Source organism: Thalassophryne amazonica, chromosome 15, assembly GCF_902500255.1.
Source record: "Thalassophryne amazonica chromosome 15, fThaAma1.1, whole genome shotgun sequence".
NCBI classification, from domain to species: Eukaryota; Metazoa; Chordata; class Actinopteri; order Batrachoidiformes; family Batrachoididae; genus Thalassophryne; species Thalassophryne amazonica.
The window spans coordinates 2,856,201-2,872,336 of NC_047117.1; the positions used below are offsets into that span (position 1 = coordinate 2,856,201).

General features: G+C 45.4%; 1 protein-coding gene and 1 long non-coding RNA gene across 2 annotated transcripts in view; one reads left to right on the plus strand and one right to left on the minus strand.

Annotated features, from left to right (window-relative positions):
- Positions 1-10,653, plus strand: part of LOC117525714 (nidogen-1-like) — a 37,323-nt gene extending 26,670 nt beyond the window's left edge. The window contains exons 11-19 of the mRNA XM_034187643.1: positions 2,137-2,265; positions 3,571-3,798; positions 3,880-4,052; positions 4,696-4,822; positions 5,218-5,389; positions 5,783-5,940; positions 6,053-6,176; positions 9,085-9,197; positions 10,509-10,653. Of these exons, the coding sequence (XP_034043534.1) occupies positions 2,137-2,265; positions 3,571-3,798; positions 3,880-4,052; positions 4,696-4,822; positions 5,218-5,389; positions 5,783-5,940; positions 6,053-6,176; positions 9,085-9,197; positions 10,509-10,627 (1,343 nt within the window). The 3' untranslated portion in view covers positions 10,628-10,653. The remainder of the gene's footprint in view (positions 1-2,136; positions 2,266-3,570; positions 3,799-3,879; positions 4,053-4,695; positions 4,823-5,217; positions 5,390-5,782; positions 5,941-6,052; positions 6,177-9,084; positions 9,198-10,508) is intronic.
- On the minus strand, positions 9,489-16,081 carry LOC117525717. Its single transcript, XR_004565127.1, has 4 exons — positions 15,358-16,081; positions 14,735-14,827; positions 14,553-14,554; positions 9,489-9,499 (listed from the first exon to the last, which is right to left on the minus strand). It is a non-coding gene; the product is annotated as an uncharacterized LOC117525717 (long non-coding RNA).
- Positions 16,082-16,136: the final 55 nt, after the last annotated feature.

Sequence of the window (16,136 nt, forward strand, 5' to 3'; positions counted from 1 at the left end):
CGCAGGGTGGCTGGGCGCTCCCTTAGAGATAGGGTGAGGAGCTCGGTGTCGAGCCGCTGCTCCTCCACGTCGAAAGGAGTCACTTGAGGTGGCTCGGGCATCTTTTCCGGATGCCCCCTGGATGCCTCGCTGGAGAGGTGTTCCGGCCACGTCCCATCGGGAGGAGGCCCCGGGGAAGACCCAGGACACGCTGGAGGGACTACATTTCTCGGCTGGTTTGGGAACGCATTGGGGTTCCCCCGGAGGAGCTGGGGGAGGTGTGTGTGGATCGGGAGGTCTGGGCGGCTTTGCTTGAGCTGCTGCCCCCGTGACCCGACTCCGGATAAAGCGGAAGAAAATGGATGGATGGATCTTTCAATTATACCTGAATCTATATATGATTTTTTTTTTCAGTTGATAAAATCAATAAAAATGACTGCATACGTATATTCTTAATAATAATATATTGAGATACAGACAGTTCACAGAAGACATTTTCCATTGATACCAATCAAAATTAGAAACAATATTCATCATGTCCATGACTAAATATACTAAAACAAATACATCACAATTCTGCACATATTTTGTTGTTATTTGGCACTTTATAAGCCGATTAAATTGAAATTGAACATTTTATTGAGTCTTAAAGTAAATAAATATGAAATTGGTCACTGGATCCTTGATCTCTGGACATAAATAGGAATAAACAAAATCTGTAGTTTTGTCAAAAACATTTCTTTTCAGACTTTATTGGCATGAATGTGTTTCCATATATCTGAGCTGAGCTCTTACAGCTGCTGTGCTGCACATCAGGATGTAATTTGTAAAGAAATGCAGGACGTCTCATTTTGGGAGGAAAAAAAATGTTTTACTCGATTGTAGTTTCTTGTCTGTATTACAACGTTTGTAAGAGGTGTCATTTTATTTAAAGCAGCAATTCATTTTGAAGTTATTAATTCTGAGCGGACTCTGTCTCAGCAGAGAGCCGCTCAGCGTTTGGAGCTGTGACGGAACGGAGGACGATTCTCGTTTCTTGACTGCAACAAGACAAGAGTCCCAGTTAGTGACTTTAATCCACACAAAGTGACTCATGATATTTTAATGGCTTTGAGAGGAGTTAAGAAGCGGACATGCCGTTTCTGAAGAGCAGCAAATCAAAGAACCAACAAGCTAGTGGATGGAAGCATTGCTTCAATGGTTCACGCTTCAAAGTGGAGCCGCGCTGCAGAAATGGTTGATTACAGACCTGCTGCAGACCAAACCCTGAATATCCCACTTTATTTGTACGTCTGTATGACTCTGAAACTCTGAAAAAAACGTATAATTTACAGACTATAGGTTGACATGAAAACCACCGAAAAGCTGTGTTCACTGCGGGGACACGTTCGGGATTATTCAAGATTTTTTTTTTTTTTTTTTTACTGATGACGAACGATGCGTAAAAAAAATTTGACCGCTGCAACTGCATCGGTCCAAATCGGTCTGGATCCGGGCCTGTTCGTCCTCTTTAATGAGACAAGTAAACGCAGCATCCAGAAGCCTGCAGCCGCTCACGGCCACCGAGTAACAGCTTAGAGTTTCAGTGTCTCGTCCCGTCCCTGACATATGATCATTCATCTGCTTTAGACAACAACCTGTTTTGACCTTGACTTATGACCTCAGCCTGACCTGTGTTCTGAGTGCACAGTCCGGAGTTTATCCACCGAGTTTGACTGAAGCTGCTGTTTGAGTTTTGAAGATAAACAGACGGCCGTTAGGACATCCTAATCATCACCTTTACAGCTGCTAGCTAGCTAGGTAGCTTAATAATGAAATAAATCATTAAAAAAAAAATCTAAAGTGTAGAACAGGAAATCTGTCCGTCAGAGTGAATGTTAATGAAGAAGGTCGGTGAGGAAAGCCATCAAGACACCCATGATAAGGCTGAAGCTGTTAGAAGCTTCGCTGGCTGTGACTGGAGACATTTCACAGTCGAGTAAAACACACAAAGAATGTTAAAAAAGAAAAAAGTGGAATCATGGTGAGTCTCCCATGTGCCTTCGGACAAACTCTGCCGAGTGGCTGCTTGTGTTTTCCTCTACAGTCGTTTCCACGGAAACGGGACGCCACCTGGAGACTGTGTTTTTCTTGATCTTTGTGATTCCGTCTTTTCAGACGTAGACGAGTGCCGCCAGGGACGATGTCATCGGGACGCTGTCTGCACCAACACTCACGGCTCCTACAGCTGCCGGTGCCAGCTAGGTTTCCATGGAGACGGCTTCCAGTGCAGCCCCGTGTCCTCAGGTCAGTAACCAATTCAAGTCCTCAGACCTTTAGACGTCCTTCAGTGGGAGGACCTGGTGACGGAGCCAAACAGTCTGGAGAGGAGACGGGAGTCACACACGACGAGCATCAGTCATGGATCCACAGGGTGAACTTCCGCTTTAGTAACAAGAAGTAATGTGTGACATCATAAGTAGTGGGCGTGGCCACGTAAAGGACACAATGTATTTCCACAAGATATTACATAGTTCCCGTACAAAACAGTTGGACGCCATCAGACACGGACTGAAGAGATGTTGGACCGTCCTCAACCACCTGAACTTCCCCACGTTGAAACAAGTCCGTTGGTGTGGATGACGGAGGTTCTGGTGGGGCGTCTCCTGCAAGCTCACCTCTGAAGGTTGAGACTCTAAGCAGATCCAGAACCTTCCACACCTGGTCTGGGAATGGTTTGGGAAAATCCACGAGGACCTGGAGGACAACTGGACGACTGCTTGTGCTTTAAGTTTTGAGTTCAGGTGCAGAATCAGACTTTGACAGTTCTGTGGGAAAGCAGCAGGTTGCATCTCATCGTCTCGTCTTCTGATAAACGAGACTCTCTGTACAGGTCAAAGGTCACTGAGGGAGATTCAGACCCGTAAAGACATTTCCTGTCAGGTTCGACTTCACACTGCAGACTAATGGAGGTCATGAACCCAGAACACGTCTTTATCTTTATTTATTTTTATGGCGTTTGGGTTTCGAGCCGTTTGGTTGTGTGCGGGAACAAAAAGGCATCATGGGAAAAAAACAGTCCTCAGTTCTCAGAGGAGGTAAACGTGGTGTTGCGATTATGGCGGCTCTCTGAGCACTGCTCCGGTTTAATTGTGGGTGGAGTCTGTGCAAGTGTTTGTGTGATGGAGGCCAGCAGGAGACGCTGTACACGTGGTCATCCAGAGGCCCCCCCGACAGCTACAGGAGTCTCTGGACACTCAGGCCAGAGTCCGGGTTTTTGGCTGACTGGACAGAGAGTCCGCCTCTCCATGCCGGAGATCGTGAATTTGCGTCCCGAGTAGATTGAGTGGGAGGAGTCAAAAATGCAACAACACAGTCAAAGCCGCTACATTTGCTTGTTTGATTTCTGTAGACGTCACACATTGAACGAAACAAGTCTAAAGTACATCTTTGAAAAGTACCGGAGGTGACGTTACTGCCTGCAGATGATCCGGTTCTACAGGAACCAAGATCCTGCTGGAGTCCGGTTTCCGTTGGTGGCGTTGCTCCTGGTGTGCAGTTCCTCCTCTGTCCTGTAAGTGTCTCACTCTGATTATGTTTCTGTGTCCACAGATCGAGAGCTGTCCCAGTGCGAGCGTGACAGGGAGAACGCTCAGGCCGCCGCATCTGGATCCTTCCAACACCCGCATCCAGCCGTTGGACACCACATCCCGCAGTGTGACGAGCATGGTGCCTACGAGCCCATGCAGTGCCACGCCCACATTAGACAGTGCTGGTGTGTGGACGCCAACGGCCGGGAGATCCCCAACACCCTCACCGGTCCAGGAAGTACAGCCCTGTGTAAGTCTGAGACCAAACCAGGACCCAGTAAAAACCATTTCAGTCCATTACAGCAACAAACCGCCGGCACCTCATCCACAGGTATCAACCACGCAGTGACGGCGCCTCCTGTGGGTCCCACGCCGCGGCCCGATGTTAGCCCAGTCACCCCGGGGACGCACCTGCTGTTCGTCCAAAGCGGAAAGATCGAACACATCCCTCTGGATGGGTACAAGATGAGGAATGAGGCAGCCAAACCGCTGCTGCACGTCCCAGTAAGGATCAGGTCACGTTAGCAACCCGCCGTCAGAACCCAGATGGCTTCCACTTTACTCAGTAAAAAAATAAGTCATAAAAAAAGTTACTTTTTTGCGGTTTGGTTTAAAGATAAAACTGGACTTTAAGAGCATATTTACATGATCGCAGTAGCAGCTAGGCTAGTTAGCATCAAATAAGCTGTTTATGGATTAGACCGTTAGCCAGTCGCTGATTTGACTAAACAATGTTAAATATTTCTATGGAACCACAAGCTTTAGTGACATCACAGTAGATGTAGGGGGAACCTTTTCACATCTAAGCCCCGCCTACTCTGGACAGCTGCCAGCTCTGAGCCGAAACACAAACAGTCTCTTTGTCCCGCTGATGGTCGGACAAACGCCTCGAGTTCCTGAAGAAACGCGTCACTGTGTCACTTCCTGATGCGAGTTTGTTGGAAACACTTCAGAACAATCAACCGACTGTCCTCAGACTCTGACCGCCTTAAATTCTTGTCATGCTGTGAAGCTGGTGATTCGCCCGTCATGTTCTGAAGTGGTTGCCGACCTTTAGCCTCTTGACACCATCCCCGTCCTCCTGACAAACGACTCTTTGTGCTTTTCTGAAACTTGTGCGTCTTCTTGTGGTTTTTGCACCCCTCAGGACCGGGTGGTGATCGCTGTGGCTTACGACTGCGTGGACAAGACCATTTATTGGACCGACATCACCGGCCCCGCCATCAGCAAGGCCACGGTGAACGGCGGTGACGTCATCCCACTCGTCACAACAGGTACACACGCCAAACAGAACGCTGTTGCCACGGGGACAGTTCATGTCAAAGTTCAGAGAAGATCCTTCTGATGTTTAGATCTTCAGATCAGATTGTGTGACGACTTTACCGTGTGACCTGGTCTTAACGTAACGGGACCCTCATACCGAAACGTTAGCGAGCAGCTACGTCTGACCCCAACGAGAGTCCACAGTCGAGACCCAGACCACAAAACCCACTCACACCATGTCCAGCATGGTTCTGACACCAATCTGACCCACACGACCTCGAGAGACTTGGGTTTTCGAGCGCTACGACCCTCCTGTTACAAAACTCAAAGTCAAATACAAAACTCAAATGGCTGCTTCCTTTCTTGGCCACATGGTGTCACTGTTGTTTCTCCTCCTTGTTCTCAGAGTTGCAGAGCCCAGAAGGCGTGGCCATCGACCACGTGGCCCGCCTCCTCTTCTGGACCGACTCCATGCGGGACACGGTGGAGGTTGCCAAGCTGGATGGCAGCCAGCGCCGCATCCTCTTCCACACCGACCTGGTGAACCCGCGTCCCATCGTCACCGACCCCAAATACGGGTAAGACCCGGAAAAATAAATCCCGATGTAGGCGGAGCTAATTTCAGCCAGTCATTTGATGAAGTCACAGTAGTACTGGAGTACTAACAGTAGTAACAGTGCTCACAGAGTTAGAAGTTGCAGTACTAGAAACTAACTGTCCAAAGTGGTTTGGTGCTGTGGTTGTACAGGATAGAATATACACTAGTACTACTGTGATAATAGTAACACCACCAAACTAGTAAATACTAGTTTTATTACAACTTCATGCTACCAGCAGTAGTAGTAGTAGTTATTAACAGTAGCAGCAGTAGTAGTTATTAACAGTAGTAGTAGTTATTAACAGTAGTACTAGTTATTAACAGTAGTAGTAGTTATTAACACTTGGCACTAAGTGGCTTGGTGGTCCTGCAGGCTGCTGTACTGGGCCGACTGGAACAGGGACGGGCCCAAAATTGAAATGTCCAACATGGATGGAACCGATCGGACCATTCTGGTTCAGGATGACCTGGGGCTTCCAAACGGTCTGACCTATGACCCCGACACCCAGCAGCTGTGCTGGGCTGACGCAGGTGAGATGTGATCCTGGTGCTGAAAATCCTCCTCAGCCCTCACGAGTCCTCTAGAACTGGTCTAGGTTTGTCTGGGATGTGAACCCATGATGTGGTGTCCGTGGGCCTGCAGGGACTCGTCGAGTGGAGTGTATGGATCCTCATCGCAGGCTGAGGCGGCGGGTCATGGAAGGGATCCAGTATCCCTTTGATCTGGTTTCCTTTGGACAGAAGCTGTACTACACGGACTGGAGGAGGTACGAGCCGACCCACACACTTCACACTGGGGGGGTCACCTGATCACTCAGTTTATACCTCGCCGAATCATAATCGACAATCTCAACGTACTCCATGTGAGCAGAGTCCAGTCCCGACCCGGCCCATGAGCAAAATCTAGATTCAACACAATGACCAGGTCGAGATCAAAGTCAAACAGACTGTTTTTATTGATCTCAGATCTTTGATCTCAGACCTGCATCCATCACATCAGAACATGAAGTACAGTTTGGATCAGGTTCTGGAACAAAAAGTGACCCGAAATAAAGATAAAGATCAAGTTTATTTATCCCAAAGGAATTGATTTTGCCAGAGTACAGAAACAGGAAACGATGATGAGTTAAACACACAATGACAGAAAGTCTTAGTATTAAATAGAAACCAATCAATTTAATTCAAGTACAACAAATTTATGCAAAATGACTGAAGGACATTTGCACAAGATGTGACGAGACAATATGGAAAGATTCCACGTAACTCTGAATAACTGTTCGTTACGTGTTCATCCTGCAGAACGAGTTATTCAGTCTGATTGTCACCGGTAGGAAGGACCTGCTGTGACGTTCTGTGGTGCACCTCGGTGGTCTCACTCTGTGACTGAAGGTGCTCTGACAGGACGTCAGTGTGGCCTGCAGGGGGTCGGAGGTGTTGTCCAGGATGCTGGTTGTCCATGTGTTGTCCTGATGATCTTGTTGAGTCGGTTCATGTCTGCTGCCTTCAGCCTGCTGCCTTCAGCCTGCTGCCTTCAGCACACTACAGCGCAGAAGATGACGCTGGAGACGCCGAGTGATAAAACATCTGCCACATATTTCTGCAGACATTGAAAGATCTGAGACTCCTGAGGAAGTACAGTCAGCTCTGACCTTTCTGATACACAGCATCTGTGTTTACAGTCCAGTCCAGTTTGTTGTCTATGTGGACACCCAGGTACTTGTAGTCATCCACGATGTCCACCTCAGTTTCATTGATGGTAACTGGCTTTGGTCAGGTCTTCTGAAGTCCACCACCAGCTCCTTCGTCTTAGATATGTAGAGCTGCAGGTGGTTGAGTCCACATCAGTCCATAAACCTGTCCACCACACTCCTGTACTCAGCCTCCTGGTCACTGCCCACAATGACAGAGTCATCTAGGAACTTCTGCAGGTGGCAAGACTGGACCAGAACCTGAAGTCTGAGATGTAGAGTGTGAACAGGAACGGAGACAGGACTGTGCCCTGTGGTGCCCCGTGCTGCTCCTGATGGTGTTGGCTGTAATGTCCTGAAGCCTCACACACTGTGGTAGTTGGTGATCCAAACCACCGGTGGAGCCTCCACCTTCTTGTCCCGTAGCTTATCACTGTGCAGGTCAGGCCGGATGGTGTTGAAGGCACTGGAGAAGTTGAAGAACATGACTCTCACAGTGCTGCCTGCCTCCTCCAGCTGAGAGTGAGTTCTGTGCAGCATGAAGATGATGGCGTCCTGCACTCCCCTGTTGGGCTGGTACATGAACTGCAGGAGGTCCAGTGATGATTCAGTGACTGTGTGGAGGTTCCTCAGGATGAGCCTCTGCAGTGACTTCATATGGTGTGATGTCGGGGCCACAGGTCTGTAGTCACTCAGTGTGTTGGGGTTCTTCTTCTCGGGCACAGGGACCAGACATGAGGTTTTCCACCGCTCAGGAACAACCATCTGGCTCAGGTTCAAGTTGAAGATGTGCTGGAAAATCCCACAGCTGGACAGGACGTCCGTTCAGGCCGTCAGGACCCGCAGCCTGTCCTGGACACAGATGACTAAATCCTGTTCTCACCTCCTCAGCAGTGATGGTGACGGGGGGGGCAACACTGTGTCACTGGCCCACGATGTGTCTCCCGTCGGTGGGATGTAAACAAAGAGGACAACGGTGTGTGAAAAGTCCCTCTGGACATAATAAGGACACACACACACACACGTCCTGGATTGTACACTTGTTGTTTACGTAGACTGTGACTCCACCCCCTTCTTTTTGCTGCTGTCGGTGCAGCTCCGGTCCTTCGTAAAGTCACTAGAGTCCAGCATGTTGTCATGCAGCCACGTCTCCGTGAAGCACAAGAGTCCTCAAAAACCACACTGTCGCTCCTCATGAGTGATGTTAATTTGTCCATTTTGTTCAGCAGCGATCTTACGTTCCCCATCACAACAGAAGGAAGATGCGGCTGATGTCTCCTCTTCCTTTTCCAGCGTCGATATTTCTTCTGCAGTTCTTTAGGGACATCATGTGTTTCCCCGTTTGGGCTGCTGCGTTGGAGCTCCATCAGCTGATCCCTCGTGTAAACAAAGGAGCCCCAGTGCTGCTCCGCCACGGCCGGGATGCCGCTCGGGAAAAATACTCCAAACACCAGGGAAACATAAATAAGGAGTGAAGCAGCGCGTAATCACTGGCCAGTAAATCATTAAAAACTATTAACCAAAAGAAAAGTAGAGGAAGAAAAATAACTAGTCAGAAGTGATTAAAAAGACACGACGACGAGGAGCAGGCAGGTGTCAGGAACAACTCCGGGAAAAAATAAAACAGCTGTTTGATGATGTCAGAAGTGAAACACCGTTAAATCAGCTTCATCGGTGATTGCGTGTGTTTGCGTCGCGTCTCCGTGTCTGCGTCTCGCGTCTCCGTGTCTGCGTCTCGCGTCTCCGTGTCTGCGTCTCGCGTCTCCGTGTCTGCGTCTCGCGTCTCCGTGTCTGCGTCTCGCGTCTCCGTGTCTGCGTCTCGCGTCTCCGTGTCTGCGTCGCGTCTCCGTGTCTGCGTCGCGTCTCCGTGTTTGCGTCGCGTCTCACGTCTCCGTGTTTGCGTCGCGTCTCACGTCTCCGTGTTTGCGTCGCGTCTCACGTCTCCGTGTGCGTGTTTGCGTCGCGTCTCACGTCTCCGTGTTTGCAGGGATGCCGTGATCGCTGTGGATCGTCACGCCCACAAAGAGACGGCTGAGTTCCTGCCACAGAAACGCTCCCGGCTGTACGGCATCACCACGTTGACCACCAAGTGCTTGCCAGGTAAAGTTCACCTGAAAGTCCTTCTATTTTACGAAGTCTGAGTCTTTAAAGTCTTTTTTCCTGAACTGTAATTTTTGGGGGCGTTATGATAACTAAGCTAGCTAACATAGCTAAGTGTGTCACGGACTCGGTGACGCTGACCAATTAGCTTTTTGTTTCTGAGCAACATGATGCGAGTTCATGAGGTTACGTAGTGATGTCACCACAGTCATGAGGTTCCTGAATGAATGTTAACGACAGCGACGTCTTTTCATTAATATTTACGTATCTTTAAGTGAGGATTCTGGTCACGTGGAAAACGTCTGACGCCACAATGATCTAAATCCTCACGTGTTCAGATCTGGAGCTGAACTTTTTGACCTTCTGTGACATTAATTTGTTTTATCATCACCTTGCGAACTACCACTGAGGTTTATCCTCATTAGCAGAGATTCCGGGCTGAGGTTCTGTTCTGTCTCAGAACCAGCTCAGTGGATCAGAACTGTGAAGATCCTGATCCAGAGTTATGCAGCTGGATCACAGCTGTCTCCACCTCGCCGCGCTAATCGCTTCCAGACTGTGCAGCATGTCAGCGTGGGAACTCTGACGCCCCTGTGGATTCATAACCTCGACTCCCAGATTCAGACTGAACCAGGAACCAGTCCAAGTACCATCTGTCACCAAATACTGCACAATATATTCACACACACACACACAGGTTTGGAGCTAAAGCAATTAGCACTGGGGGCATCACAAAGAGCGTCACAACACCATAATTTGATCACAAAGTTGGTTATTTATGACATAAACATGCTAACTAGCTGAGCTAGCCGGCGTGACCAGCCGCTGTGTAGCTCAAGCTAATACCCGTTGACTTGAACAAGCAGCATCAAGCCGTTTAAAGATCATTTTTATTTTACTGCAGGAGTTTATGAACTTTGTGCGACACACTAGCTATAACACGTGCCATTTATTTCCATCACCTCAAACTTCACCTACATTCCGGCAGTTTGAGATCGATGGTGGAAGCATGAAAATGTTTAAATCATCGTGAAATAATCGCACAGATTAACTCAAGATTTTACTTCCTTGTGGAAATTTCTGCAAAAATACATTTAAATTATTTAAAAATTGTCTCAGATTTTCTTGCAAGAACCAGAACACGTTTCATTCTGGGTTTACTGGTCCAGTTCCAGGAACATGAAGGAGCTGCTAATTAATTCCGCCGTGAATACATGTTACTGGTTCAGAGCCTTCATGACGTCATCGTGGCTTTAAAGTCGTGGCCTGTGTTTTGATGGTTTCTTAACACTCACCTTTGTTCTCTGTTAGCGTACAATTACTGCCACAACAACGGCGGCTGCTCTCACTTGTGTCTGCCGCGAGCCGGCGGATTCACCTGCCGCTGCCCGGACGCCGGCGCTGGCCAGTGTGAGGAAGACAACCTGTGAAAGAGAAGAAAAACAAACACACAAATGTTGTTTCATGTAGTTTTTTTTTTTTTTGCCGTTGACGCCGTCACACTTTGATTCCTGTTTAAATCCTGATTTGTGATCTTTTGGTTTCTGTAAGATGACGTCTGGACGAGTTTGTCTCTAAAATGCAACATTTTAGTTTGAAAACTAATTCCCTCTCCATTTAAATCTTCAGGGGTTTTTGTTGTGTCTTTTTCATTTTTTTTTACAAATATCATCATTTGATGAAAACTGTGACAAACAATTGTAAATAAAAAGCCAAATTGCCAAAAAACGTCAACCAAACAACTCCTATCAGTCTTATTTTTACAAAACAAAGAGGCGACTCGTCTGGGTCACCTTGGACTTTTCTGAGTCAATATTTTGGCTCTGAAGGTTTTTTTTTTATTTTCTTGTAGAGACTCAACAAACGGCACCCAGACAGCTGCAAGCAGGGGGCGTGGCCTACAGCGCCCTGACAGCAAGTTTGTCATCATGTGACGTCCTTCATGTCACCTACAAAAAAACTAAACATGTCTACAAACGCTTTGGAAAATTTGTATGAATCAAAGCACCGTCTTGCTTTTTTTTTTCCATCACGTTACTTCAATAAAAACCTTAAACATGTCAAAACTTCCAGGTCAACATGAGAAAGTCACACACAGCTGGAGCACAGATTTTATTCCTGAAAGAATGTTCAAGTTTTTTAAAGCCTACGGCTCACATGAGTGAAATTTTTTTTTACAGGATTTAGGGTTTAAAAAAAAAAAAAAAAAAAAAAATGGCTGCTTGTGACTGAAGTCACATTTTACTCCAAGATTGTCACTTTTATAAATACACACACACACACACACGGTAAATGGACTGAATTTATATAGTAAATAAGAGCAACACCTCCGCCTTGCTTCACATCATGAGGGATGTGACTAAATGTGTATGTCGTTGGCCAAATAAATGGACTACATTTAAAAAGCGCTTTTCCATCTGCATCAGACGCTCAAAGCGCTTTACAATAATGCTTCACATTCACCCCAATGTCAGCCTGCTGCCATACAAGGTGCTACACACCGCTACACACCAGGCGCAACAAAGGGATTAAGCACCTTGCCCAAGGGCTCTAGTGATTTTCTGGTCAGGCTGGGATTTGAACCAAGGATCCTCTGGTCTCAAGTCCAACGCTTAACCACTAGACCATCACGTCCCCTAAAATAAAAATATACATGTAGAGTATAATGACCTTTAACCTCTGAAATCTTTTCTGACAAATGTTTGTCTTCAACATTTTAGCAGAAAAACACCTGAAATTAATATCAAAAAATTGTTTTACATTGACAGAAATTAGGAGCTAAATTCTGCACAGCTGTTGTTTCTCTGACCGTCAGATCACTGATGCAGTTACACAAAAAGTAATTTGTCATTAGCAAATTTCTGATGCTTTCATTCAAAAACACATGTAAGACCCTTCGGCTGCTCCCTTGTTTTCACTTGGGGTCGCCACAGCAAATCCAAAGTGGATCTGCATGTTGATTTGGTACAGGTTTTACACCGGATGCCCTTCCTGACGCAAATCCACATTACATACAGAAATATGGCAGGGGTGGGGTTTGAACCAGGAACAATACGCACTGAAACAAAGTGCACTAACCACTTGGCCACCACCCCTTCATTCAAAACATATGGCTGGTTAAAAAAAAAATATATATTTTTTTTAAACTAATCTGTTTTAAAAAGATTTTTTTATTGCCGCTCAAGTTCGCCATCATTTCCGTAAAATGCTCCAAACTGTCCTGAACGTTACCGAATCATGAAGAAAAGAATTGTGAAAAATAAACAAATAAATGAAAACTATTCATTCAACTGTCATGGTTCTGTAGCACCACCTGCAGGCCAAACATAAAACATTCATAACATTCAAAACATTCATTTAGCACAAATTGCTAAATGAATGTTTTGTGTCACAAATGATTCAATGATGCTGTTAAAGGTTTTGAAAAGCTGGAAAAAAACAAAGCCAAACATCCGGATCAGAACATGCAGCAATAAAAAAAAAATAAAAAATATATTATATATATAAATTTATTGTAATTTCTGATTAAGAATTTGTTGCCGTGGCAACTCCTGTAGAACAAAAACTGTTCACATCAGAAACAGGAGCCAAAATGACGTCTTACATAAATGTCCAGGAGGTGGCGCTGTCAACCTTCATAACCTAGAGTGACTTCGTTAGAGTGGAAAAAAAAAAAATCAGTCACGTGACTCCTGGAGCCATCTTGGTTCCAAAACCGTGTTGACTGTTAATGTGTCTGTATGTAATCAGCTATTTTTATTCATTATTCTCTGAAAATGTCGGGTTGTTGTTCGTTGGAGGCACAAATAGACACAACAAGGGCTTCAAGATGTACAGATTCACTTCAGATCTGAACAGTAGAAACATTTGGTAAAATAAAGTCAGCGTGTGGGATGGAAGCGACTTCATCATCAAAGCTTTGAGAGGTCAATTTATTGTTCAGTCCCATGCCAGTAAAACTCACCTAAACCGTCATCGTTATAAACCAGATATTCACAGTCACCAGACAAAAAAGTCCTAAAGTTTTTGTATTGTTTTCCATGGAAAAACATCGTATATAACAGATTTTTCACTCACATCTGATAAAATGTCTCGTCCAATCACAATGTATTTCCATTAAACCCCCTCACATGTGGGACCGGAGACATTACGTTATTAACAGTCCAACCGTTTATTTTTTTCACACCGTGTTCAGACTCGGACCTGCAGCCTGACGTGAACCTGTTACATCAGACGCAGCAAAAGGCTGTGATTGACACTTTGCTGCTTTCACTGCTTCATATTTAACAGTTTTACAGTTTACACGCTGATAAACGGATCAGAAAAGTCCTCATCACATTTACAGCACAAGTCAGTAAAAGAGGAAATGTTCAGCTTCCCTTTGATTTGGAGGTGATGATTGTAGAAAGAAAAAACTTGTTGAGGGTCAAATTAGTCCAGAATAAAGCAAAATCCAGAGACAGAGAACTTTAAAACTGTCACACACGTCGTTGTATGACACAGAGTTACAGAGCTGCAGACGCATAAATCAGGCTTTAAATTAATTAAATAAATCATCATAACTTATAAATTTGATATCTTAACTATTTTTATATTATTTTGATAGCACCTGGACCTGGATGTGTTTCTGTTTGTGGTTAAAAGATTTAACAAAATGTTGGAAACATTAAAGGTTCATTCAGTAGTTCAGCGCAGTTGGAACCAAAATGACGCCACGTCTGAGTTGACGCCGCTTTCTCAATCAAGGCACTCTATCATAACCAAAACAACCAATACCTTGGTTATATGTGAACTTTGACCTGATCAGTGGGCGTGGCCTCACTAATTGATCATGTTTATGTGCCCAAAGTTTTGATGTTAGTTTTTATGCAACTGTACGTTAAAAGTCTCATGAAACCGTTAAAAACTGTTTTGTTTCTGTTGATTAAATCAGCACTGAATGATTGATTTTACTCACATATAATCTATATTTTAACTTTTCTTTAAAACCTCATGTTCTTTTTTAAAGTTCATTTGTATGTTCTTTTAGAAATGACTTTTTTTTTCCTGAACTGTAAATATGTGGCTTCTGCCGGTTGTTTTTTAATTCCATGCAGATCAAAGCGTTTTTGTTGCTTTGAAGCCACCATTGTCTGGAATCATTTTGGAGTTTTTGCAGCGATGGACTGACGATAAACTTTTATGCGAGAAATTCAATAAACTGTTTACAAATTACAATAAAATTATGACGGGAAACCACACTGTCTGCATCAAACCTTCTTTTTCTTTGGTGTGATGTCCAAAGCTGTGACGGGGATAAAAGTCAGTGGCCTTTTTTCAGTACAGACTACTTCCTGGTGTTCGCTTCCCTCCAACAGCTTTATGTTCTGTTTGAATGCTTTGCGCACGCTGAGGACGCTGCCGAGGACACCATCACGTCTCATCATAACTCTGATGGGTTGTTTCGAGCCACACCAATCAGTGTCATTTGTATCGATATTGTTTATGTATGAGTATTTATCTAATTTAGGCGAATCACTGATCAATAATTTCTGGACTAGTTTACTTTGGATAAACTGTCCCTGAGCAGTGAACTCACCCACGCAGTCACTGTGGTCAGTTTGATGTCATCTTTCTGGATCTGTCACCGTCTGTCAGGAAGTAGTGACATCATTCAGGTTTGATTTTAGACTTTTAGGATCAATACACCAAATTTCTGACTGTGCACAAACAAACTATAAGACAAACTCTAAACCAGAGGTCTGAAACCGGTCCAGAAAGGGCGAGAGGGTGCAGGCTTTCTGTGCAACCACCCACTTGACAGGTCGTTAATCAGTGAATATCACCTGTCAGAGTGGGTGGTTGCACAGAAAGCCTGCACCCTCTCGGCCCTTTCTGGAAACGGTTCAGACCTCTGCTCTAAGCTAACGCTCTGTCACTTTACACCCATCACACCGCACTGTGTAGAGGTCACCAGCCTGCTCCTGGAGGTCACGTGACCAGAGTCTGTTTCCTCACTCCTGATTGGTGATGACATCTGACTTGATAGACAGTTAATAAACGTAGGGGGGGGAGGGTCATCCCAGGAGTAGGGAGTGACCCGCTGACCTTTAGGGAAGACTTATGTATTTCCTGAACCTTAAAAAAAAAATAAAAAATCAATAAAATTATTTCTACTCACCTTTTTCCTCAGTGACTCCTGAAGTCGAAGCGCTGAGGTTCAGAGGGGGCGTGTCCAAATGAAGCCACGTGGTTTATCAGGGAGCTGAACATGAATGAAGCCTCGCGTCCGTCAAATCGTCTTTAAAAAAAAAAATCTAGTTCAAACTGAAAAATCTCTGCTGGAATCCAAACTTCAGCTGAAAAATCACCTGAGTCGCAAAGTTCTTAAAAGTATTTAATTCAGACACTAACACGTAGCCCCGCCCATTTGTCACTACGAGTCTTTTTGGCTGCACGATGCACACAAACCTCGAAAAAACAGACTTCAGCGTTTACATTAAACATAAAAATATGAACATCTGCACACAAACGCGATGCTAACAGGTCAGCTTCTTCTATGCTGCACTTTCTGGTACTGTACGTGACAGCGCCCCCCTGTGGTGAAGTGGAAAAGCCAGCAGACAACGTGCACATCTGTCAAAACGGCACTGAGGTGCACGACTGCAGATTTAAAGTCCAGTTGTCAACAGGATAAAGGTCAGAGGACAGATGGACTCCAGATTAAACAAACCGTCCCCCACCCCACAAAAAACAATTACCAATTATGAAGGCGAGGTGAAGCGTTTGTTCAACCACAGACGCAAAGTGATTTTAGATTTTTTTTTTTTCAGTTCTAATTGCGGAATTCTTGAATCGTGTGATTCAAGCACTGATTACAGTAGTGCCCCCTGGTGGCCTGTTGGCTTCGCTGATGGTAAACCTGAGCAGGTTGCATCTGAAACTGACAGTTGCTGAGCA